This window comes from Leishmania major, chromosome 23 (genome assembly GCF_000002725.2).
Source record: "Leishmania major strain Friedlin complete genome, chromosome 23".
Taxonomy (NCBI): domain Eukaryota; phylum Euglenozoa; class Kinetoplastea; order Trypanosomatida; family Trypanosomatidae; genus Leishmania; species Leishmania major.
This window is the reverse complement of record NC_007264.2, coordinates 410222-433300: the sequence shown is the minus strand read 5'-3', so window position 1 is coordinate 433300 and position 23079 is coordinate 410222. Positions and strand designations below refer to the sequence as shown.

General features: G+C 59.2%; 4 protein-coding genes and 1 pseudogene across 4 annotated transcripts, besides 1 other annotated feature; all 5 read left to right on the top strand.

The window, feature by feature from the left end:
- Positions 1-724: 724 nt before the first annotated feature.
- LMJF_23_0870 (beta-fructosidase-like protein) lies at positions 725-2383 on the top strand (the record flags this gene model as incomplete). Its single annotated transcript, XM_001683370.1, has 1 exon — positions 725-2383. The coding sequence occupies one exon, from the start codon at positions 725-727 to the stop codon at positions 2381-2383; it is 1659 nt and encodes a 552-aa protein (XP_001683422.1).
- Positions 2384-4668: 2285 nt separating this feature from the next.
- Positions 4669-5691, top strand: LMJF_23_0860 (quinone oxidoreductase-like protein; the record flags this gene model as incomplete). Its single annotated transcript, XM_001683369.1, has 1 exon — positions 4669-5691. One exon carries the CDS (start codon positions 4669-4671, stop codon positions 5689-5691), a length of 1023 nt encoding a protein of 340 aa, XP_001683421.1.
- Positions 5692-6830: 1139 nt separating this feature from the next.
- On the top strand, positions 6831-9161 carry LMJF_23_0850 (conserved hypothetical protein; the record flags this gene model as incomplete). The annotated part of the gene is made up of 1 exon (XM_001683368.1): positions 6831-9161. One exon carries the CDS (start codon positions 6831-6833, stop codon positions 9159-9161), a length of 2331 nt encoding a protein of 776 aa, XP_001683420.1.
- A 2109-nt stretch (positions 9162-11270) lies between these two features.
- On the top strand, positions 11271-13396 carry LMJF_23_0845 (annotated as a pseudogene).
- Positions 11271-13396: a sequence feature.
- A 1038-nt stretch (positions 13397-14434) lies between these two features.
- On the top strand, positions 14435-16018 carry LMJF_23_0840 (hypothetical protein; the record flags this gene model as incomplete). Its single annotated transcript, XM_001683367.1, has 1 exon — positions 14435-16018. One exon carries the CDS (start codon positions 14435-14437, stop codon positions 16016-16018), a length of 1584 nt encoding a protein of 527 aa, XP_001683419.1.
- Between the last annotated feature and the right edge of the window lie 7061 nt (positions 16019-23079).

The following is a 23079-nucleotide window of genomic DNA, read 5'->3' as shown; positions in this document are numbered from 1 at the left end:
TCGTCGCTTCTTTTCCCCTGCACCACCCTTCCATTCCTCGAGATTGAGGTCCTGTGCCCTGGGTATCTCCAACCTTTTTCTTGATTTCTGTCGTTGCGAATCCTCTGCTGTGTCGCAAGTGCCGCGTGACACGGCTCTGTACGCTTGACGTTGTCTTGCGCCTCTTCTTCTTGTTCCGTTTCGTTTCTCGTCGTTCTCACGGGATTCTTCCGTGTGTTATCTTGTTTTGCGTGCTGCGTCTTCTTCCTTCGTTGTGTTGTTGTACGCTTGCGCTCACGTCACAGCGAGCGACATCGTCGCCCCACCCCACCCCTCATCCATATTCATTCCTTCTCCTTCGTTTCTGCCTTCTTTTCCTCGCTCCCCCGGAACAGCAGCACACTGGCATACACGACGACGACGAGACACGAAGGCTGAGGGGGGGGACGCAAAGGTATGCGAACGACATACATAGAGAAGGAAAGGAGCTCGAAGAACTGAAGAAACCGGTGTGCTGTTTAAGGCTGAGTTGCCCAATCCACGTGATCGTACGTTCCCCTTCCACCTCGCCGCTGTCCTTCTCTCGTGGTGCTTTCCACTTTCGCATCTCCTCTTTCTCGCCGTGCGTGAGTGCTGACGTGACATTTCGAGGAGACGCATGCGAGCGTCGGAACGCGTCCCAGCGGACGACGCAGCCACCAGGGTGTGCCCCCATTCTCTTATCGACTCCCCATCTCCCTCTCTCATGCAAGCTGCTTCAGCTGTGGCGACGGCCACCGCCACTAGCAGCGGCATCGCGAACCTAAAGCAGGAGGCGTCGCACGAGGAGCGGCTGAAGGTAGCCGATCACACGGCCGTGAAGGCATGGAGTTTGCTGAACAAGATGTGGTACCCGGACTACCATATGGCCTCCTTGGCCGGGTGGATGGGAGTGCCAGGCGGCCTTTGCTACCACAACGGTTTCTATCATGTTTTCTACCAGTACAACCCCTTCAGTGAGAACTGGGGTCCAATGCACTGGGGCCACATGACGAGCGAGGATCTTGTGCACTGGCAGCACCAGCCCATCGCCCTTGCTCCAGGGGAGCTGTTTGACCATGATGGCTGCTTCTCCGGGTCATCGGTGAGCTACAACAATAAGCTATACATCTTCTATACCGGGCACACGTGGCGCACTGAGAGTGAGAAAGGCAGCGGAAACGGCACCATGGGCGACGGGGCATCGTTTTACCAGCAGCAGTGCGTCGCCGTCAGCAGCGACGGCGTGAACTTTGAGAAGCTCGGCGCCGTCGTGCGCCCGCCACCGGGGTACGTGCACTTCCGTGACCCGAAGGTGTGGCAGCAGGATGGGCGGTGGTGGATGGTGTGTGGTGCCCGTGACGTGACGAAGGACCTTGGCCAGCTGCTGCTCTTCACCACAGAAGACCTGCTTAAGTGGGACGACACGAACTGGCAGGTGCTGGGGATGACGGAGGACAAGAACGTATTCATGTGGGAGTGCCCCGACATGTTTCGGTTAGGTCAGATGAACGTCTTCCTGTACTCGCCGCAGGGGATGCGGAAGGCCGACTACGCCTACCGCAATCGCTTCCAGAGCGGCTACCTGCTCGGCTCGTGGAACATGTCATTGGTGACGGCGGCGTTATCAGAGCGGGAAGCAGGTTCGCCGAAGGGCACCGCTAGCGGTAGTCACGCCATTGGCGGACCCCGCTGGTTGGCCTCGTTCGACGTGACGCAGCGCTTCCGCGAGATCGATCGCGGCCATGACTTCTACGCACCGCAGACACTGCTCACCAAGGATGGGCGGCGGCTCATCATAGGCTGGATGGACATGTGGGAGAGCCCCATGCCAACGCGCGGGCACGGCTGGAGCGGCTGCCTGACGCTGCCGCGGGAGCTGATTTTAGATCCATTCACGGGCAGTGTTCGCATGGTGCCGCCAAAGGAGCTGCTGCAGCTGCGGTGTGCGCAGGCCACCATTCTCGCTCAGCGAATTCAGGAGAGCACCGACGTGCTTCTTGTGGAGAGTTGCACTGCCTACGAGCTCGATATTGCCTTCAACATGGAGACGAGCACGGCGGAGAAGTACGGGCTGTGGCTCGGCTCAGGGGCGGAGCTGTACGTGGACGCGCAGTCGAAACGGCTGGTGCTGAACCGCCACTACCCGCAACACATGCTGAGTGGGTATCGCTCCTGCGAGCTGCCGATTGGTTTGCTTCTGCAGCTGCACGTGTTCATTGACCGCTCGTCGATTGAGGTGTTCGTGAACAACGGCGAGGCCACCTTCTCTTCCCGCGTCTTCCCGGACGAGGGCGACCGAGCGTTGCGCGTCTTCTCGGTCAACGGGACTGCGGACATGGTGGGCGGTACCATGTGGAAGCTGAAGGCGACGGTGAGGCACTGAACCCTTCTGCTCTGCGCGCGAAGGCTTGCGCCTGTGTGGCGCTCGACCTCGTCGGCGGTGTCGCGCACCGAACGATTTGCGTCTTCTTTCTGTTTGCGCGTCTGGTCCGCCCGCCCGCCCCTCCGGTGCACACGCTGTGGGGAGATCCCATCGCCCGCTAGACAACTCCGCCGTCCCCCTCCGCCCTCCCCCTCCTTGTGCCTTCCGCTCTTCTCGCTGCAGCCCCAATCCGTGGTCGCGCTACGTGAAACGGGTGAAGCACGCGAAGGGGCCGAGTGGGTCGGAGAGGAAGGCCCGAAAGCCCCCCCCCCCCCGCGCGTGTGTGTGCACTCGGGGAGCGTGTTGTCGTCGCTGTTTTCGATTTGCCACTGCTCACCCGCTGTCGCTTCTCTTTTCCGGCTTCCGGGGGGACGGCAGAGGCCTGCACCAGCGCAAGCATGCCCGCACGCACTCGTGTGTGCGTACGGATGCATGCGCGGGTGTCTGCACTTGAGTGTGCACCTCTCTGTGCCTCTCTTCATTCTTTTCGTACCACTTTTTCGTTTCCGCCTGATGCTGCCGGCCACCTTGGTGCGGCATCAGGGACCAGTGCCCACTCTGTGGGGCAGCCCCACAGCCCTTCCCCCCATCCTCTCGCTACCCCCTGCCGATGCCGCGCCACCTTCCGGTAGTGGCAGAGTCTGGCCCTGGACGGCGGTGCGTCGGAGCGACCTGCGACAGCGCACACGTCCGTACCGTCCACATGATGGGCAGCGTGCCAGCGTGACTTGCGCGTATGCCACCCCCCGCCCTCGCACTGCCCACTGGTGCGGGGCCGGAGTGCCACCCCGAACGGGCTGCACCACGTGGGGTGGCGACTGGTGGCGCGATGGGAGCGGCTGCGCGGCGACCTGCGCGGCGGCGGGTGCTGGGTAGAGTTTGAGGCAGAGGCGGCGCTGGGCTGACTGAGTCGGTGCATTGCTGTACCGCGTGTGTGCCGACGGCTGCATTGCACGAGGCGATGGGGGCGTGTGGCAGGCCGGCGGGCGGGTGGCGGCTCGAGCGTGGCGTTGGCCGCACGCTTGTCTGGGCAGCGAAGTGGGCGCGCTGAGGACGGAGAAGATAATGTGTAACGGACACGACATCGTTGTCGTTGTTGTGAGCGCGAGTTCTAGTGTCGATGTCTTCAGGGAAAGGGCCGCAGCGACCTTGCCGCCCTTTCGGTCTTGCGAGTGGTGTCGTCCGTATGTTGGGAGTACCCCCTTGCCGTGTGAACTTCCTCAGGGCTCCATCTGGTGAGACAGGATGCTGACAGTCATGTGACTCCGTGGCGGTTTGTGTGCACAGACACCAGCATATACACGCGTATGTATGCTCTTGCATGAAAGACACGCTCCATGCCTGCTGGTATGGCCCTCTCGGTGTGTAGGCGGCGCAACTGCACAGACACCGCCCCCTCGAAGTCGGGTGGACTGCGACGAACAGGTGGACTCGCTTAATGGCCTCGGTGCAACGCACTCCTCTTCTCTCCCGCCTTCCATTTTCGCTCCATTTTTCCTGTGCGCTCTCTCTGTGTCCGGAACGCTGGCGAAGGGGAGGAGGTACTCACCTTAAAAAGGAGAAGAGAGAAGTCTGCATCGGAAGCGCTGAAGAATACACGTTCGCATATAAACTCATCATACCGCACAGTTTCCAAGCGGCCGACGTGTGCCTCTGCTTTTCGTTGTCTTCCCCCACTCCCTGACTGCGCTTCTGTCTGAGCGCTCATCATCATCACCTCTCTCTTCGGTCCCTACAGGCCTTCTTGCGAGTAACACTACCCTCAACGCAGCTGATCGCTACGTTATGCATCGTTGAATACGCAGAGCGCGTGAAGGTAAAGGAAGCTTGTAGGCGCGTCCGTGCTTGTTTCTCCGTGGCTTTCGTCCTTCTTTGGCTCCGCTGAGGTCGTGCTTGTGTAACGGCGAGGACAGGGAGAGGTGTACATACGATACTTGTCCTCCGCCGTTTTCCTCTCTGTCTGTCCACACACACACACACACACACACACACACAGCTAATGAGAGAAATGCGATGCGTTCCTCAACATAATCCTCCCTGATTATACACGTACGCAGTTCTTTCGAGTTGATTTGTTTTCTGCTGTTTTCGCTGTCAGTGCCTGCGCCCATAAGCAGACGAACCTCCCGTCAACCCCCCTTCCCTCGGTCGCTGTCTGCGAGTCCTTATCTCTCCGACACGCGCACACGCACACGCAACCACCACCACCACCACCACGAGACGCTGGCGTTTTAGTTGAGAAATCCATGATGCGTGCAGTGACGTTGAAGGGCCTCGGCGGCATCGACACAATGTCCATCAGCGAGGTCCCCAAGGCGGTCGTGAAGAAGGGAACGGATGTGCTTATTAAGGTCATAGCAGCTGGCGTGAATCGCGCAGGTGTGTCGCAGCGGCTCGACAACTATGCGCCACCTGACGGTGCGAACGAACTTTTAGGACTGGAGGTGGCAGGTATTGTAGAGCAGGTAGGCTCGGACGCGGTAGGTAGGGTAAAGGAGGGCGACCGGGTTATGGCACTGCTGCGCGGTGGTGGCTACGCAGACTACGCCGTGGCGCACATGGGCTGTGTGATGGCGATGCCGCAGGGCTACACCTTCACGGAGGCCGCCGCCATCCCAGAGGCGTTCATCAGGGCGTGGCAGATTCTTCATCGCCATGGAAAGGTGAAGCGGGGACAAAACGTGCTGATTCACGCCGGTGCCAGCGACATCGGCAGCGCGTTGGCACAGATCACGGAGAAGTACTTCAAAGCAACCGCTATCACGACCTCCTCTGAGGAGAAGCTGGACATGTGCAGGGCGCACGCCAGCGTAACGCTGAGCCGCACGCCGGACGAGCTTGGCTTGGCCTTTGCGCCGAAGCTGAAGCGCCTCTTCGGCGAGGAGAGTGTGAACGTGATTGTCGATCCGGTTTTTGGTGGAACGTACCTCAGTGAGAATGCCCAAGTGCTCGCCCCCAACGGGCATCTCATTGTCATTGCCTTTATGGGTGGGGCGCTGGTGCACATGAACGCCCTGCCGCTCTTTCGGGAGGAGGCGAAGATCACCTTCTCCAAGCTGCACTGCCGCAGTGACCAGTACAAGGCCGACCTCGTCACCTCCTTCGAGCGCGAGATTGTGCCCTACATGAGCGAACGCATCATCTCTACAATCGTGGACCGCACCTTCCCACTGGAGGAGGTGGCCAAAGCGTATAGGTTTCTCGCGGAGGACCACGGCCACGGCAAGGTGGTCTTGTCCGTTAGCGAGCCACCAAAGCTGAGCATGTAGACCGAGGAGGGACCAGGAAAGAGGTTGGACCCAGGAAAAACACTGAGGAAGTTTCTAGTGGGTGCTTTCCCCCTCCCTTTTCACTCGAGGAAAGGGGAGAAGATGGGGTGGGGGTGTCACTTGATGTGTTTTGCACCCGATCCTCGTGTATTCCAGCCCCGCCGTTACACATCTCAGCTCGTATTATCGTTAGGTGCTCCTCCGCACACGCGCGCCATGTGCGTAGCGTCTTTTCGGCTCACCTCCCTTCTTCCTCCCTCGCTTTCCTTTGGCGGTATGACGCGACAACGACGGCATTCAATACGAAGACCCCTAACCAAGGCACAGAGTGCGGCGTGCGAATTGTGCACCTGTGAGCCCGGGCACGTACGTGACGCAAGTAACACAGGGGATCAGCCAACTACTCCACCCATGTGCCTCAACAGCTCCTCCCGTCTTCCTTCTTTTCCCCTCGACTCTAACTCTTTGGCCCCCGCGTATGTCTGTAGCACATGGAATGTGCCTTGCCGCTGCAAACGCCTCTGCACACCCGCCATGCCGGTGCGTCTCACCTTTCTGTCGGCATTGGCGAGTCACCGATTTCTTCCAGTCTGGTGTGCATCTCCGTCCTCCCGCACGTTCACCCCATTTTCATCCCCCCTCCCCCACCCACCCTATGCATTTGTTCTTCTATGATGCCACAGCGTGTAGCGTCTCTGTTCAGTGCCTGCTCGACTACCTTCGTGACGATGAGCGACCGGCTCCGCACGCGCTTTTACTCTCGTGGTGCATCCATCACCTTGCTTCCAGCAATGACAGGGTCTAGCGCTCTCGCCGTTGCACAAGCAACCGCATCATCGTCACCACCAACTCCGTCTCTGCTCGTGACCTCACTTGTGGACGTTCTTCTACGTTTGCGGCAGCGAAGTCGCAGTGCGGCATCGCGATCAGCGGTGAAGCAGCACAGAAACGCACAGTACGACGCCGCGCGCAGACTTTGCAGTGGCCATGTAGTGCCAGCACATGTACGAGGCGGCCTTGGTCTTGGCCCTGGGTGGCTGCGTGCCACGCGTGTCTGCTACGAGCGCAACATCGTACGCAACACTCTCGCCGATACGCCATCGGGCTACATACAAGACCCTCGAGCGCACCCCGTGACGATGCCGCGGTACGACAGCGTTAGCCGCGTCGGAGTCGCTACATTGGAGGCGATGGAGCGCGAGCGTGAGCTGCTGGAGCGGGAGGAGCTGGCCTACCCTGGCTACACAACTCTGCGCATTCAAGAGCTGAAGCACACGGTGATAAGCAAGGCAAGCACACAGGCAGACCTGCAGCACGCGGCAGACGCGCTGCGCGAGGAGCTAAGTGCCCTTCTCGAGGTGATCGGCCAGGAGGTAGAGAAGCCGATGAGCACGCAGCGGGTTCTCCTCTTGAAGTGGCAGCAACGCCAGCAGCGCCTGCAGAACCGTGAGAACGCTTTCCAGGTCAACGTGCCCAGCACACCCGCTTACCGCGTGGTTCCACACGCGGACGGCACGGAGGTCATCGAGCGACCGGGCCGCGACACGCCACAGGCACCTGCGCACGAGACGGATGACGCATACTTGTCACAGGCCGTGGAGGCGGAGGAGCTGCCGCCTGAGGCGCTGATCCCTGAAAAGACGATCATTACGACTGCTGATGTGAACCACGTGCGCTACCTCTTGGGCCTCACGTACCGCCGGCTGGAGCGGTGTGATGAGGCGGAGAGGATGTTCTACGACATCTTGGCCGACGATGTCACGAACGTGGACGCCGTGGAGTCACTGCTGGAGCTGTACACGGGCATCGAGGGATGGGTACCGCGGATACGCGTGCTGCTGGACTACCTGGCCAAGGAGTACACCAAGGCGGTGGAGGAGGGACGGCTGCAGTCTGCCTCTGCGTCCAATAAGGTGCCGGTTGTGGACGCCTATTGCGCCGAGGAGCCTTGCGCGGCAGTGAGCCCGGACGCTGCTGCGGCGTCAAGGTCAACGCCGCAACAATCATCTTCGTCACCATCCTCGTCAGTGTCTCCCGCGGACGCCGTGGCGACGACGGCTGGTACGGGTGCTGCCCGCAGGTCAACGCCAGCCTACACGACGCTACCTCCGGTCGCCCCAGTGGAGGTGGCGCTGTCCCTCTTGTCTGATCTCATCGTCGAGGCGGCCGCGCAGAAGTGTTCGTCTGACGGCGAGGGCGCCGCGTCGCGGTTTTTCATCGAAGTGATGGGGCCCATTGTGCGGGTCCTCGACCGCGACTACGCATGTCGACTGCTCGAAGCGCTCTTCCGCGCTGTCGATGAGCAGCACTTTGCCGTGCGCTTCGACTCGGCTGACATTGCCCCGGCGGCTCGCACGTTTGCGCTCTCCCTCGTGATCGCGTTTCTGAAGGCTCTGATGGCGCGCCGCATTCATGAAATGCTACCTGAGTCGACCCGATTTCACTTCTTCACGCTCGTGAAGTTGCACTCTGCACTTCGCAGCGCTGGCCGCGTGCATGAGAGCTACAAAATTTGCGAGCAGCTGATGCAACTTTATCGGGCAAACTCGTCTGTCTACCGCGCTCGTGTGTGTGCGTCGTCGAGCGTAGCTCTGAGATCGTCTGCGCCGTCGTCGTTGCATGCCGAGAGCAGCAGCATGCTCGGTGCCTCTGCAACGAGGCCCGTGGCGACTGCGACAACCGAGGTGGAGGCGCAGGGATGTGCTACCGAGGCAGGGGCACTGCTACCTCAGGCAGCCAACGCGAGTCGCGGTGCTGCTGCGGCCCCTAAAGACGTTGCCGAGGAGGTGCTGCCGGCAGAGAGCAGCCGGCTCAGCGAGCCACCAGACGTCCTCGACGACCAGGACGCCAACTACCGCGAGGCCTTTTTCCAGTACGTGAGCGACCGCGCGCACGACTCGCCAGCACTCGGGCGGCGGCTGTGCATGGAAGCCATGGCTGAATTTCCGGTGTGCGCCGCGCCGTGGGAGACGCTAGCGCTGCTGATGCACAAGGAAGACCCAAAGCGAAACCTTAGCGACGCCATTATCGCTGCCCGCCGCGCGATGGAGCTAGAGCCGTTCAACGTGCGGGTCATCGTTACGCTGGCGAACTTCTACAAGGCCGCGCACCGCTACGAGCTGTGCGACCGCATGATGGATCGCTACCGGCTCATGTCTTACATGGTGGAGGAAGGGGCAAGCGAGGCCGACATGGTCGCAACGGCTGCCGAGATTGCGGCACTGGATGAGCAGACACCGGAGGCGCAGGACCTGGTTGAGGAGACGGGGCGCGCCATGAAAGAGTTTCTCGAGCGCATGGAGCAGGCGACGACGTATTCCATGCCGATCGACAAGGAGCCGCGCCCGCTTCGGGACGGGCCCATTCGCTTTATCGCACAGCAGCCGGATATGCGACCGGCTGAAGTGGAACCGCATGACAGGGAGCTCCTGCGGCAGCTGCAGATGATGGAGCCGCGACAGCAGCGGTGAGCGACAGGCGTCGCCGAGGAGGAGAAAGAGCTCTTCCGTCCTTCTCCAACGCTGTGGTGCACAAGGGAGAGAGACGGACAGAGAGAGAGTCGTTCGGTTCGCGAGTGAGCGCTCGGAGTAGAACGCGAAGGTTGGAGGAGATGTGATACGCGAAGGCCCGTTGCCTGCACGCGTTTTCAATATCGTCACAGAGCGGCATGCTGCACACCGAGTCTCCACCGACGAAATGAAATATTCTGACGTGGAGGGACGATCGGGGAGGGGCGATCGGGGAGGGGCGGTGGCGGACGGGTGGAGCGGGGTGGCAACGGCGGCCTCACCTCTGTCCCATTCTTCTACCCCTCCTGAGGAGAAAGACAGGAACAATCAGCTGCTTCTGGTGTTGCGTGTTGTTGTTGTACAACGCCCCCCCCCCTTTCATCCCCCTCTCCTTGGCTACGCGGTTGCTTTTTCGTGCGTGTGCACTTTTAGATAGTACAGATATGCCGAGGGAGACTCGATTTGGCACGCGCTCGCGCGCGTGTCTTCTTCCTGCTATGCTTACACTTCCGTGATATCGCATTCCTTCCCTTCTGCTGCGCCTTTGTGCATCCCTGACACGCACACACGCACACATATACACATACACATATGCATACATATACATATATATATATATATATATATATATATATATATATATATATATATATATATATGTGTGTGTGTGTGTGTGTTGCGTATTTTTTTTTCTCGATTTGCCTCCTTGATGCCGTCACCGGCTACGTGTGCGTTCCCCCGCCACTAGAAACCGATACGCCCAGCAACACCGTGCACATATCACCACAGCACACACTTTTATTCGCGAGTGACCCTTCACTTGGCTCACCCCTCTACTTCCCCCTCCTCGACTTAGCCCAAACGTGGCGCGTTCGTTTTCCATTGAAGTCGAAGCCTGTAGGAGTGGGTGCGTGCCCCCTCTCCCTCTGCCTGTGCACCCGCCCATACGCAGGCACTCTTCTTGTTTTCCAGCTTGTGCACAACTAGACTAGATGCCTTAGATATACACGCACTTCATCGAGGAAACGCTCATACACATATATATATATATATATATATATGCATATACTCACGGATACAGAGATGCACGCACGCACGCACACACACACATACACACAAGCCGCCTCTTGCTGCGCCCCCGCTTGCTATGGATTTTCTTTTTGCGTCTCTTGTCTGTGTGTAGACCTCTGGACGGTTTTGTGCGGCCTCTTCTTCTCCGGCTTTCGGCACCCTGTCGCCGACGGCGTTCCTTGCTGTGCTTGCCGATTTTTCACCTTCTCGCTCTTTCCCGCACTCTAGTGGCGCATGGGTCGACTGCTGCGAGAGCACAGTGGCCTCGTGCGCGGCCCATCCCGCTGCGGCGCCGGCCTCCACCGCACCGCACGTATTTAATACCGGCGTATCTTCGTCCTGCCGAATCAAAAACGCTACGCGGATGCTTCAGCCGGGATGATGCTCTGTGCGCCGTGTCCCCGTCCCTTGCAGCTGCTCCCTTCTTTTGCACTGAACTCACAACGTCCCGTGGAAAGAGACTCCCCTGTCACAGATGGGCGATCCTCGCCCGCTGCTGTCCTTCTCTGCATCCAGCGGCCTACGCGTGATCGCGATTGTGAACAGGCAGCAGGGCGGGAGCGGCACACAGCGGCGGCAGCATCACCGGAGGGGCCGTCGCGTACTACTTCCGTATCACATATGTACAGCTCTTCGTCGGTTGGTATGGGTACGAGAGCTTCAATGCCGCTCTCCAAAACCTCACGGCAGCACCGACAAGTGCCGTCATCCTCTGCGCACGCGGTTATACCGGAGGCATACCTAGCTGAACAGCTTCACCATCATCACCTGGGCAGGGCCGGGCAGCGATATCCGACGCCGCCGTGGTGGTTGCCTAGATGAGTAGAGGCAGACGGTGATCTTCTCGTGAGAGGCGCGACTCACTATCTTTCCCCTTCCATGCTTCAGCGGAGGGCCGGCGCTGACGATGCAATGCCTCACACAGGACAGGCAAAGCGAGGCCTCGGCGAGGAGTACCGGCGGCCATCGCCATCGACACCGGCTCCGCCACCGCTGTGATCATGCGCGCGGAGCGCGAGCAAGGGCTGTCCACCACGGCCTCGTTCGCCCTCGGCCCGGTTGCAGGCGCACCTCAACACCTCTTCTAACAAGCTGCAGGAGGCAGATGGGGGTGCGTCGCCGCTGGCGTTTGTAGACCCTGGCGCGTATCGCCTTGGCGATGCTGAGACAGGGAGCTCGAGGGCTGCTCTCGGGCTTCGCAGTGCGTGTGCTCCGGTTCACCGACTTGGACGGCAGTCCGGATATATGTCTTCTCGATATCCTCTTCTCCATGGCATCATCTCTACGTCTCCATCCGTGGACTCGATGCGACCGCGGGGTACCTTGCGTACCACCTCGTCGTCAACAGAGACAGCGTCTGACAGTGACGCGGAGGCGATATCACGACGCGTGGCGCTCAGCAACGTGTTAGACACCACCGCTGCGTCCACATGCCGCCTTCGCGTGTACCAGGAGAGCGTCGACCACCCTTGCAGCTTCGCTGTTCCACGACGCGGCGCGGGGACGGCGGTGCCAGTGCAGACGAACTGGAATGGTCTTGCGGCGCTGCCGCAGACGGCGGCGGATCGACACGCCATCGAGTGCGCTGTCAATGCCGTCCCGCGCTCTCTGATATACGGAGCCAGCAACCACGCGTCCGCACCTGCGCTGGTTGCGTATAGACAAGGCGTAGCTGCCGAGACGGGTATTGACCCGGCGCAGCTGCAGCATGGCCCGCTGAGCGCTTGCTACGATCGTGTGCGAGGCGGCTTGAGGGAGTCGATCGTGGAGCGGGCAGACGACGGCGGTCGCGGTGGCGGCGCTAGTCTGACGCGCACGGCAACACGGCTGCGTGTTAGAGCCTCGCGCCCCAGTGAGCTGTACGACCCCGTATCGGGACTGCCACGAAAGCCAAATGAGGTGCCGGCTGTATATCTGCAGTCCATAGCGGCGGAAGCTGCGCGGGGGCATTTTCGCACCGCCCCTTCCGTTCAGGGAGCAGCGGCAAGGGTGGTGTCTTACCGCCACGGCGATGGTGACCCTCACGCCTCGATGGATGCACCAGCCAACTCCAGCTCCGTACCGACGAAGCGGCGGATCAGAAATGGAGCGTTCGCTTGGGCCGACAAGCTCAGCGGACTTGCCCAGCAGCGCAGGGCGCGCGCGACGGCGCGGTCAGCGCAGCCGCACTCCACCCATCGCATCACCGGGCTGCCTCTCCGCCCAGATGAGCGACACTTGTATTGGGCGGAGCATGCGCCGCTGCACACGACGTCGGTACGAGGGCTGAACGCGGTGCTGCAGGGCGTGGGAGAGGCCGAGGAGGGGCTGCTTGTCGAGGGCGTTGACCCGAGAGGCGCATGGGCAAAAAGGGAAAGCACCGGCAGAGGCACGTCGTGGGCGGGCACTGACGTGGCCGTGTGCGCAGAGGAAGAGACAGAGGTGACGCTCGACCATAGGGTGCGCCTCGACCGACGCGAGCTGCGGTGATAATGATGGCGACGACGACGACAAGGAAGCGTGGCCAGCGGTGGCAGTTGAACGACCACGTCGACGGGGCAGCGGAGGGTGGTGGGGGGGAGAGTTCGAGGCTGATTCTGCGCCGCTGCACCACGCCCGACTGCCGTCTCTTGCCCCAGAGCATAGCGCGTTCTCTTATGCGAATTCGGCCGTGGCTGCCGCTTGTGCGCACGGCTTCCGTAAAGGCGACGCTGACGCGTCGCGCGTTCATATGGAAGGCAAGAACGGCTTGGTGGACTCGCCTGTGCACGAGGATGTCACCACCGATGTTGAGAATGGTGCGCGAACACGCCGCTCAGACCACGATGGCCTCTCGCATCATCGGACGGCAAGCGGCCATCGCACGGGGACGCCATCGATGGGGCGTTCAAGGAGAACTTCACCACCTCGGCACTCGCATTCTCACGATCACCCTGAGCGCGCTCGCCATGACGATGGGGGCTTACTCCTCTACCCGCCGCTGCTCACGCCTCTTCTGGAGGAGGCGGACATGCGCCTGCGCGTTCACCGGCTCCCCACTATGGCAGAGCTGTGGCGGTGGGGCGCTGGCGATCAGGAGACGATTCTTCAGATCGCCGGTTTTAGGCGAGAGGAGCGGCAGACGATCCTATGGGAGCTGGAGCGCATGATACGGATCAGCTCAACGAGGCGCGCGCTGTCGGCTGCTGCCTAAGAAGGAGAGGACTGTAGCGGGGGGACGACGGCAGGGGCCCGTCCGCACATTTTTCACTTCGCCGTCTTCTGTTACTGTTTCGTCGTTTTAGCTCCTCCACCGCCTCGCTCTACTCTCCCCTTCCCCGCTGCGGCTCTCACGACGCACGCGTCCCGTTGCGTGGCTTCGGCTGGGAAGTGCCCCCTCCCTCCCCCCTCCCCCCGAAAAAAAATGCGAATGAATCGAGCGAAGCGAAAAAGTACGCCGGAAGCGCGAACAAATATGGTTGCGTGGCGAACTCATCGTCTCCTCTTCCGCTCTTTCCATGTGTGCGCGCCGTCGCCGCGATCAAGCACGCCTGCACACCTCTGCTCCTATGCTACCCGGATGGCTCTCCCCCTTGTCGGCGTGTACTGCCTTACATCCTCATCTCCTCCACCCCCTCGTCTTCTCTCTTCTACCCACCACCACCACCTCCCTGCACGCTATCCACTTCGGCACACGTTTGCTTCGCTTAACATTTGTGTTTGCTCCCACTTCACTACCTGCGCGTTCTCGTCCCTGTACCTCACGCGGCGATGCGGGGGCGCGGAACGAAAGAGAAGGAGGAAGCACCACAAATCCCCTCTTCGGCACACCAGCGACAACTTACAGCCCTCTTCCTATCCACGATCACTCCCGCCGTTTCATCAGTCAGGCCGACGAAACACTGTGGGACGCCGAGTAGACGATTTCGTCTTGCGTGCTAGCTTGGCGTATACTTATTTACGCGTCCTTCCCTCCTCCTCGTTTTTCGTATTGGCTTTGTGCGTGTTGTGCATTGCTCTGCACCTGTACGCCATCTCAGAGACACGCCCACACACCGACAGGCGTGATTGGCTGATATAAACGACCCGCCGCCGCCGCCACCGCCGCCGCCGCAGTAGCAGCAGAGACGCAAAGCAGAACGCACCACCAAAGCGAAGTATACACACACACACACACACACACACACACACACACACGGACCATCATGAAGACGGGCCAACGACGTGGTTGGGGTTGCGTGGTGCGACCGCCGCAGCTGCTGCTTCGCCGATTTTTCGCCTTGATTCTCCTGTTTCTGTGCATGCACGCTGCTTGTGCCAAAGAGGCCGAAATACAAGCGAACGCATGGCTGAGCGCGCCGACGTCGGTGTGGGATGCCATCGTGAGCGACCCGATGACACACTTCGCCATGATTCAGGCGGTGAAAGAGGATTTCGTCTCTGCAATCCGAGTTGTCGACAGCATAGCAGAAGTCGTCGTGACGTCGCTGAAGCCCATGAAGTCGCAGAAGGCGTGGGCCGGTGGTCCGGCCTACGGCGCATATGCTCAGTTCTCTGCGGTGACACAGTTAAACAAGGAAGAGGTGTTTTCGGCGCTGCGCAGCTCGAATCTTCGCAGCATCAACAGTATCTTCCAGTCCGTGGGGTTCAACGCAGCGATAGAGGTGCTGGCAGCTGATGGGCCGCCGTCCATGCGAGCCGTCGGACCGGTGCTGCTGCCGGTGTCGGGGTCGACTTTTTTCTGGCAGGTGCTTCTCGGTACGCTCATGGCCCAAAATGCTCTAAGCGTCGACGCCTTCATGTACCCACTGCAAATGGACATCCAGAGCGCCGTGGACTTTACCGTGAGGAAGTTCCTGATCGAAACAACTCCGCTGACAAACCAAGTGAACGTGTCGAGCTGGTACGTGTCGTACAACGTCTGGGCTTTCCCCGGAGCCGAGGTAACGCCGAGTACGCCGTCCGACCTCAGAGCATTCGCGATGAAGTCTAGGATGCCTTTGTTTAACACGTACATGAAAACCGTGATGGACACCTACCCGAGTCTCAAGGCTTACGCGGACCTCCTTCCCACCATGGTGCATGCACGGACGCCGCCGCTCGGTAACCCATTCGAAGACAACAGCGACAGTGACCCGGATAGAATCTTTGAGGTGTTGGCCAATGAAACGGGCGACTACCTTCTCGTGTTCAGCGGTGATGCCGACAGGTGGGGCCAAGTGTGGGAGAAAAGCCGCGATGCCGTCTCGAAATCGATCGAGGAGGCGGTTGAGGCCAAGCTGCATCGTCGCATCTTCGTGAACAGGGCCTTTGTTACCTCCGCCAAGACGTTGCCGAATGATTCGGTGAATGTTGGTGGACTGCAGGTGCTCTGCCGTGTTGTGCAGGGCATAACGGTGATCTCTAATCACCCGTGGTCGCCTGAGGAGGTGGCACCGCTGCTGTTGCAGGCCAACTACAGCGCGACACAAGCCCTCTACATCTCGGGTGGCGGTCCGGTCGAGGGGTACACGAAGTGGCCACCTGCAACGGCATCCCAGTCGATTCTGTTGGCGGCCTCCTACGAGGCCTCGCCCGGCTCGATCGCCACAACAAGCATCAGCTACGACTACAGAGTCCGGCTGAGCAAAGATATCGTCGGCATCATTGTCATGTCAGTCCTGATCATCGGCGCGTCTCTTGTCGCCATCATCATCACGGTAAGCTTCTGCTACTGCTGCCCGCAGTTCATCGGCGGCGGCGCCGACAGGAAGCGCACTACGCTCTCGCACGCAAGCATCGCCCCGTGACACGTGCATGTGAAATGTCTCGCAGACATTCGCAGCGTCCTGGCTCCTGGCGTTGACGGGGAGGATTCCATGGATGATGCGAAGCGGGGCGGCGCGCCTGAGAATGCGTCTTTCGACCCCGCCAAAGGGTAGTTCACGTGCCGGGAGTCGGGCTACTCAGAAGCGGCGTGCTTGCTCGCTATGTCGGATGGCCACGGCGCATCGAGCACAGATGCGACTGGCAAGAGCGCTTGCCTCAGCGACGTTGTGGAACCCAACGAGGCTTGCAATGACCCGCTGGCCGCGGCCACGTCCAGCGGTATGCTGACGAAGGGGACATCTGAACAGCGGCACAAAGCCACCGCGCCGCCGGCGGGTAGCAACGAGGACGATGCCGCCAGCACCAGCAATACTCGCGCACAGGGCCGCCGCTGCCAAAGCTAAATGCCGCGCGAGGGGGCCGATGCGGTACCGCGTACGCAAGCCGATCTCTGTGCCCGTCGCTGCTGCCACCGGAGCGCCGGCGAATGAGTCGGAGACTTCTGCTGACTCGCAGCTGAGCTTAAGTCAGCGTATCTCGCCAAATTCGGACAGCGCTGTCGACGCTAAGGCAGGAGGTGCCACCACCTGCCTACCCTATTCGACGCCGTCTGGCGACAATCCTTGCTCCGCCCAAACCGACGAGCTGTGTGTCACCAGCGCCGCCGATTCACCCCTCGGCTTCCACCGCGATGCACCGATTCTGCACGGGGCTGCGCCTCACCTGAGTGCTCCGCCGAGAGAGGATGTCCGCCTCTGAGCAGACGTGCGAGCCTTTTCGGGCCTCACCACATCCCTGCACCCACGCTCACCCCATGCTAACACGTGCATGCGTGTTCATCTGTGCGAGTGACCTAGGTAGCATGAGTCATGCACCTCATCTACATTTGGGCCCCGCCCTTTCTCCCATTTTCTCGACCCCCTTCCCCCTCCCCAAACAGTAAGGTGGCGGGATCATATAAACCGTCAAGTCGAGCAGGAGAGCGACGGAGGGGAAGGGGGGGGGCGGGGGCGGGTAGAGATTGCGTGGAAGACACAGTTTCTCTCGCCCCCTTGCGAGTCGTCCATGTCTGAGATGGAGTCCCTACGACAGATCTGTGACGGTTGAGTCCTTCTCTCTTTAAGTGTCTCGCTGTTATCCTCTACTCACTTTATGGCTTCTCTGCTACTGCTGCTGTTCTCTCTCCCTCTCTCTTTTGCCTTCTCTCCGTCTTTGCGAACTGCCTGTGCAGGGCACACCTGCACGTCAATTGCGTGTATGACCGCGTAAGTCTTCTGTGTTCGTGTATGTGTGTGCCTGCACGCGCTCCCCCTCCCCTCCCCCTCTCTCTCTGTCTCCCGTCCTCAAACATTTTCCTATCTCACGTGCGCGCGTGTGCGTGCGTATGTGTTTCGTGTATATTTCCCTTCGTTGTGTTGGCCCGATGCCCCTTTTTGCGTGCTCTTGTCCTTGTCGTCCTTGCTTCCCTCATGTACTCACTTGAACCTCTTGGTGGTGGACTGTACTCCCATGTTGTTCTCTCCGCCCCATCTCTTGGTGTCGGTGTTGTTGGTTTGTTTGTTTTCCTCTTTCCCGGTTGCTTCCTTGTCTTGATGTGGCTGAATGGGCTGTGGCGATCATGTGCGCGCATCTCTCGTCTCAGGCTTTCATGCTCTCTGTCTCGCCCTCTGGGCGTATGTGCGGCTGTGTTGCCTGCGTGTGCTTGTGCGTGAATGGACTTACACGCACTGGCGCGTGCTCAGCTGCGTGCGCTCTCACTCGGCTTCGTTCTTGCGCCTTGTAGTTTGTGTTGCATGTGCGTGTGCAATGTTTATGTACATATATATATATATCTATGTGTGTGTGTGTCTGTCTGTATGTAGATGTATGTGCATGTGTCATGCGCCTCATGCTGCGCATGTGTATGCGTATGTGGGATTTTTTTGTATGCGCGTTTGCATTCAGCATGACATTTTGCCTTACTTCTGCTTGTTCTTTTTCGTCCTTCTTCGGGTGCACACTCCGACTGATCTCACACCCCCCTCCCCTCCCCCTTCACCCCCTCCCGCACACTGAACACCTTGACCCCTCTTTCTCTTTCCGCGTTGGCCTTTTTTGTCTTACGTGGGCGTGATCTGCCGCTCGTGGCGCGCATGGCAGCACGGCGAAAGCTGTTTAGTGCGCATGCCTATGCGCGCTTCGGCCTGGGCAGGGGAGAGAGAAGGGCGGGGGCGGGAGGCCGGGGGTTTTGTGAAATGAGCCCCATAGATACCCGACCGGCGAGCGATGTAAAAAAGGGAGGAAGGGGGAGGTGCGCCTCCGTCCAGCTTTGCCGCGTGCGTGTACGCGAGGAAGGGCTGGCCGGCCCTCTTCGGGCGCTGTATACACCACTCCACGCAGACACAAGCGCACGCGCACACGCTCACACGTGCTGCCACTCCCCATACCTTTCTTTTACCGACAGCAGGCACTCCTTCCTTTTCTCTGTTTTTGTCATCTTCCGCTTACCTTTTCGACCCTTGGCTTGCTTGTCTATTTCAGAAACAAAGAACTAAGTGACGAGTCCCTCGTCACCCATGTGCGACTTCCATCTTTCTCTACACGGGGGACAGGACAGAAAGGGGGAAGGGGGAGGGGCAGCAACGAACGCCGTGTATATCTCGTGTCTCTGTCTCTCTTGACCCTCTATATGTATATGTGTGTGTGTATCTCTGTGAATGTTTGCGTGGCCATGCATTTTTTTGTGTGCTGGAGTCTGCGTGTGTGCTCTAGGCTCTCCCACATCAACGACGAGCCGGCGTTCTCTTTTGCGCTGTCCGGCCCTGGCAGTTTCTTGTACTGTTCTGCTTGCTAGCTGCAACTCTCATGACACGGGGGACACCTCAGCGCGTGGTATCGCGTGAACCGGCAGCCCCGTACTCTCTCTGTGTGTGTGTGGGGAAGCCATGCGGCCCCCCCATCCTCTCGCTACCCCCTGCCGATGCCGCGCCACCTTCCGGTAGTGGCAGAGTCTGGCCCTGGACGGCGGTGCGTCGGAGCGACCTGCGACAGCGCGCACGTCCGTACCATCCACATGATGGGCAGCGTGCCAGCGTGACTTGCGCGTATGCCACCCCCCGCCCTCGCACTGCTCACTGGTGCGGGGCCGGAGTGCCACCCCGAACGGGCTGCACCACGTGGGGTGGCGACTGGTGGCGCGATGGGAGCGGCTGCGCGGCGACCTGCGCGGCGGCGGGTGCTGGGTAGAGTTTGAGGCAGAGGCGGCGCTGGGCTGACTGAGTCGGTGCATTGCTGTACCGCGTGTGTGCCGACGGCTGCATTGCACGAGGCGATGGGGGCGTGTGGCAGGCCGGCGGGCGGGTGGCGGCTCGAGCGTGGCGTTGGCCGCACGCTTGTCTGGGCAGCGAAGTGGGCGCGCTGAGGGCGCGGGAGAACGCGTGAAAGAGGTATGTTCGGCTTCCTTGTTTTCGCGTTTGCTTCCATGCTGTACGTGTGTCGCTGCTTCCGTCACCTTTTCCGCCTATGAGGTTTGTGGTTGTCTCATCTGCCGGGTGGTGATGAGGGGATGCGGCTCGATGCCTCGCCTCGCGGCCCTCCTCTTGACTTATTCTCTCAAGCAGGAAACTTCCTCATCTCTGCTGTGAGCAGCACTTGTCCTCGCAATGTAGCAGCATCCGGTCGCTTCCTTTCTGAAGAGCCCAAGCGAGGGAGGCTAGAGCGTGTCACAAGACTTGCAGGCGAATTCGGTACGAGGATCGGACAGAGCGGGTCACGCGTACTGGCGCTCACATGCAGCAGGGCGACACGGCCGAGCGAGGAGGTGCGATGTTATACTCCCCTTTGCCATCTTTTTCTTTCCCGTCTCCCTCTCTTGTTGTTTTAATCAAGTTTGAATCCTCTGTCGTGGTTTCTTGTGAACCTTTTTCTGGCTCTTTCGGTTTGCTGCTCTTCACGCCTAAGCGCTCTCGCTCTCTCTCTCTCTCGCGCGCGCGCGCGCTGTCGGTTTCCTGGTAGGCATGTTCAGAGGATGTATATTTGGCGTGTGTCTGCATGCAGACGGGTAGAGCTGCACACCTACGCGCCTTTTCCTACCTTTGCCCCACTCGCGCAGAGCAAGCAGTTGCGTAACACTCGTTCGGCGGTGATGACCTCTGTTTTTTCCGCGCACGCTCACTTCTCTGTTTTGCTTTCTCTCCCTTGAGCGGCTTTTCGACGTTGCGTGACGCCGCCACGACACCTATCTCTGTCGTGACGGCGATGAGGTGCTATTTGCCTCGTGTGCCGATGACAGCTCTGCATCGCCCCGATGCAAACAACAGCACCAACACACAAGACCAAACAGAACGGGGCAACGAAAACAACGAGACGCGTGTGGTCCTTCTCTCCTTATCTTCGCTGGCACATTTTACGCATGTGCTCCGTTGCAAAGGTGCCCCTTTCCATCTTTGCGTGCGTGCGTGCACGTGCTCCTCGGCTGGGGATGTGTGTTTTCATAAGCCCATGGCATACATCAAGGGTCTTCTTGCTTTTGAATATATATATATATTTCTAATTTATGTCTCTCTACATACAGCTATAACTATACATACATGCACACCGACACACGCGTATATATATGTATATATATATATAGAAATGTGTAGAGATGAGCGCTTGCTCCCGTATGATGATGGTGTCTTCCTCCTCGTATTTACGTCACATGTTTTGCTTATTGTGCTATTTGTTGTTGATTGTTCCGAAGATCATCGCGTATTGCAGTCTTGTTATACAGTGCTATGCGCGTTGCCTCCGTCATTTCCCTTCTGCACGTCTCATCAGTTTTTTTTTCATTTGTTTTGCAATGTGCTTCCACATCTGCACCAGCATTTCCCCCTCGCTCTCTCTTTCGCTTCCGAAGTGCATATGCTTTCTGCCGTCTTCGCCCTCTCCGCCCTCCCCCTCCGACATTTTGTCGTTCAAGCCATCCTTGGCAAGAAGAAGACCTGCCTTTGTGTGTGTGCTTCATGAGAGAGCTGAAGCACTAGGAATATGCAGTGCAAGTGCAACACTCTTTTCCATCCACGCACGCGCACAGATGCACAGACGCGAGCAAGTGATGAAGGGAGCACCGATGGTAATGAACGTAACCACAATCCTTAAACTGATGGTCGCCCGGTACATGCACGATGTCATGTGCTGGGCAGCAACACGAACAAAAATTCAACGGTTTGCTGGTGAAGGTTGTGGGGTGTGCAGGTGGAGACTCTGTCTTCCGCTTCACCAGCTCCCGCAAGATGCCTCCTTGCAAAATGTGCCGTGCGCGCACGCCGTTTCTGCCATCCCATGCATGTGCCTTCTTTCTTCCTCGTCCCCTGGCACCACCTACACGTCTTCCACGGTCGAGTACACTACTTTTCGTGTGTGTTGACCATCCCCCACCACCTTCATCCCTGCTTCCTTCGCTTCATCGCCCGCCCTCTTCCTCATCGTCACAGCTCCGACGACGACCACTGGCTCTGGCGCTGGTTGTGGTTCACACACGTACACATGCGCCAACGCAAAGTACCTCTCCCTATCGAACCCCTCTCCTCTCCTCACTATCCGTGCGCTCGAATCCGCGCCCAGCAAGGCAGCGACTGTGGTGGCACACTGGCTCGGCACGGACACGACAGAGAACCGGGACAAGGCTTCTTCTGCTGCCTTCTCAACGCTGTAGGCTGACAATGGCGAGTCGTGGGACTGTAAGGCTGTGAAGCGCAACCTGTACGTGTACTGTACGGGGACGATAGCGTGGTTCGACGACGTGCTCGACGTGCTCATGAAGGGATGCCGCGACAGCAGTGTGCTGCAGCTGATGGAAAGCGGGCAGTGGAGGGTGCACCACCACGTGCTGTCCAGGACAATTCCGAACGGTGAGGGTGGTGGTGGTGGTGGTGGGGAGCTGAACGAGGGGGACACACTGTTGAAGGGAAAGTAAGACGATTCGCTTCTGGCGGAGGGAGCTGGGCGACGCTGTTTGTCACGATGGCGGCACACCGCTGGACTCTTCCCCATTTTCCTATTTCTCCTCCACGAGCGTGACCGAGGAGTATTCTAGCTATATATATATATATATATATATATATATGCTTGTTTGTGTTTATGGCGCGTAATGCGCCTCCGTCTTCAGTGAAGCAACAACCAAAAAAACAAAAGCTTATTGGCGTCCCCTTCGCTGGGTGCGTGTGCCCAAGCGGGGTGATGTCTCTCTTCATTTTCTTTCTCCATGCAAAACCTGCACACGCACACACATATATGCTTATGTGTATGCTTAGTTCTCTCTCTCTTGGTTTTCCCCTCCCCGCGATGCGCATCACCTCATCCTCCCTCTTCGCAACACCCATCTTCTTCTTTCTGTTTTCCCTCGCACGTGTGCGCATGTGAAAACACTCCCGACTGCGCGAACGCATACGCGCGTGCACCCCACTCCCTTTCCCGGGGGTACTTCTTGCGCACCTGCGCAGGTACACATGTGCGTATGCGCGGGCGGATTTGCCCAAGAACACATTCCACCCTCCTTTCTTGACGTATACCCGCTGACGTGAACCCTCCTTGCACATCGAGGCGAGCCATAGCACACGGAAGGCGATAGGGACGCACTCAAACACGCAGACACCATATTCACTCGCCATCTTATCTGTGGGCTTGTCTTTCTCCCTCTCCCTGTGCAGGCTTTGCGGGTGGTGTCATTTTTCTTCTCTCCAGCGTGCCAGCATCACCTTTGTTTTCGCTGTGGTCATAAGCGGGCATACACGCGCTTGTGCGTGTGTGCGTGAAGCCGTCGTTGCGTGGGTCTTGTTGTTCATGCAGCTTCCCGTGCGTGCGCCCTCCTCTCTCCCCCTGCAACCCAATCAAACAGAGCTACACACACACACACACACACTTAGTGCATTTCTCTCTGTCCTTTTCGTGAGAAGTCATTGCACCCCCACGGAAACAAAAAACGAAAAGGAGCACTGACCAACACGCACCCAGACACGCGCGCAGGTACGCAGGGTTTCTTACCGTCGCCTTTCGAATTTGTGCTTGTGTGCGTGTCTGCAGG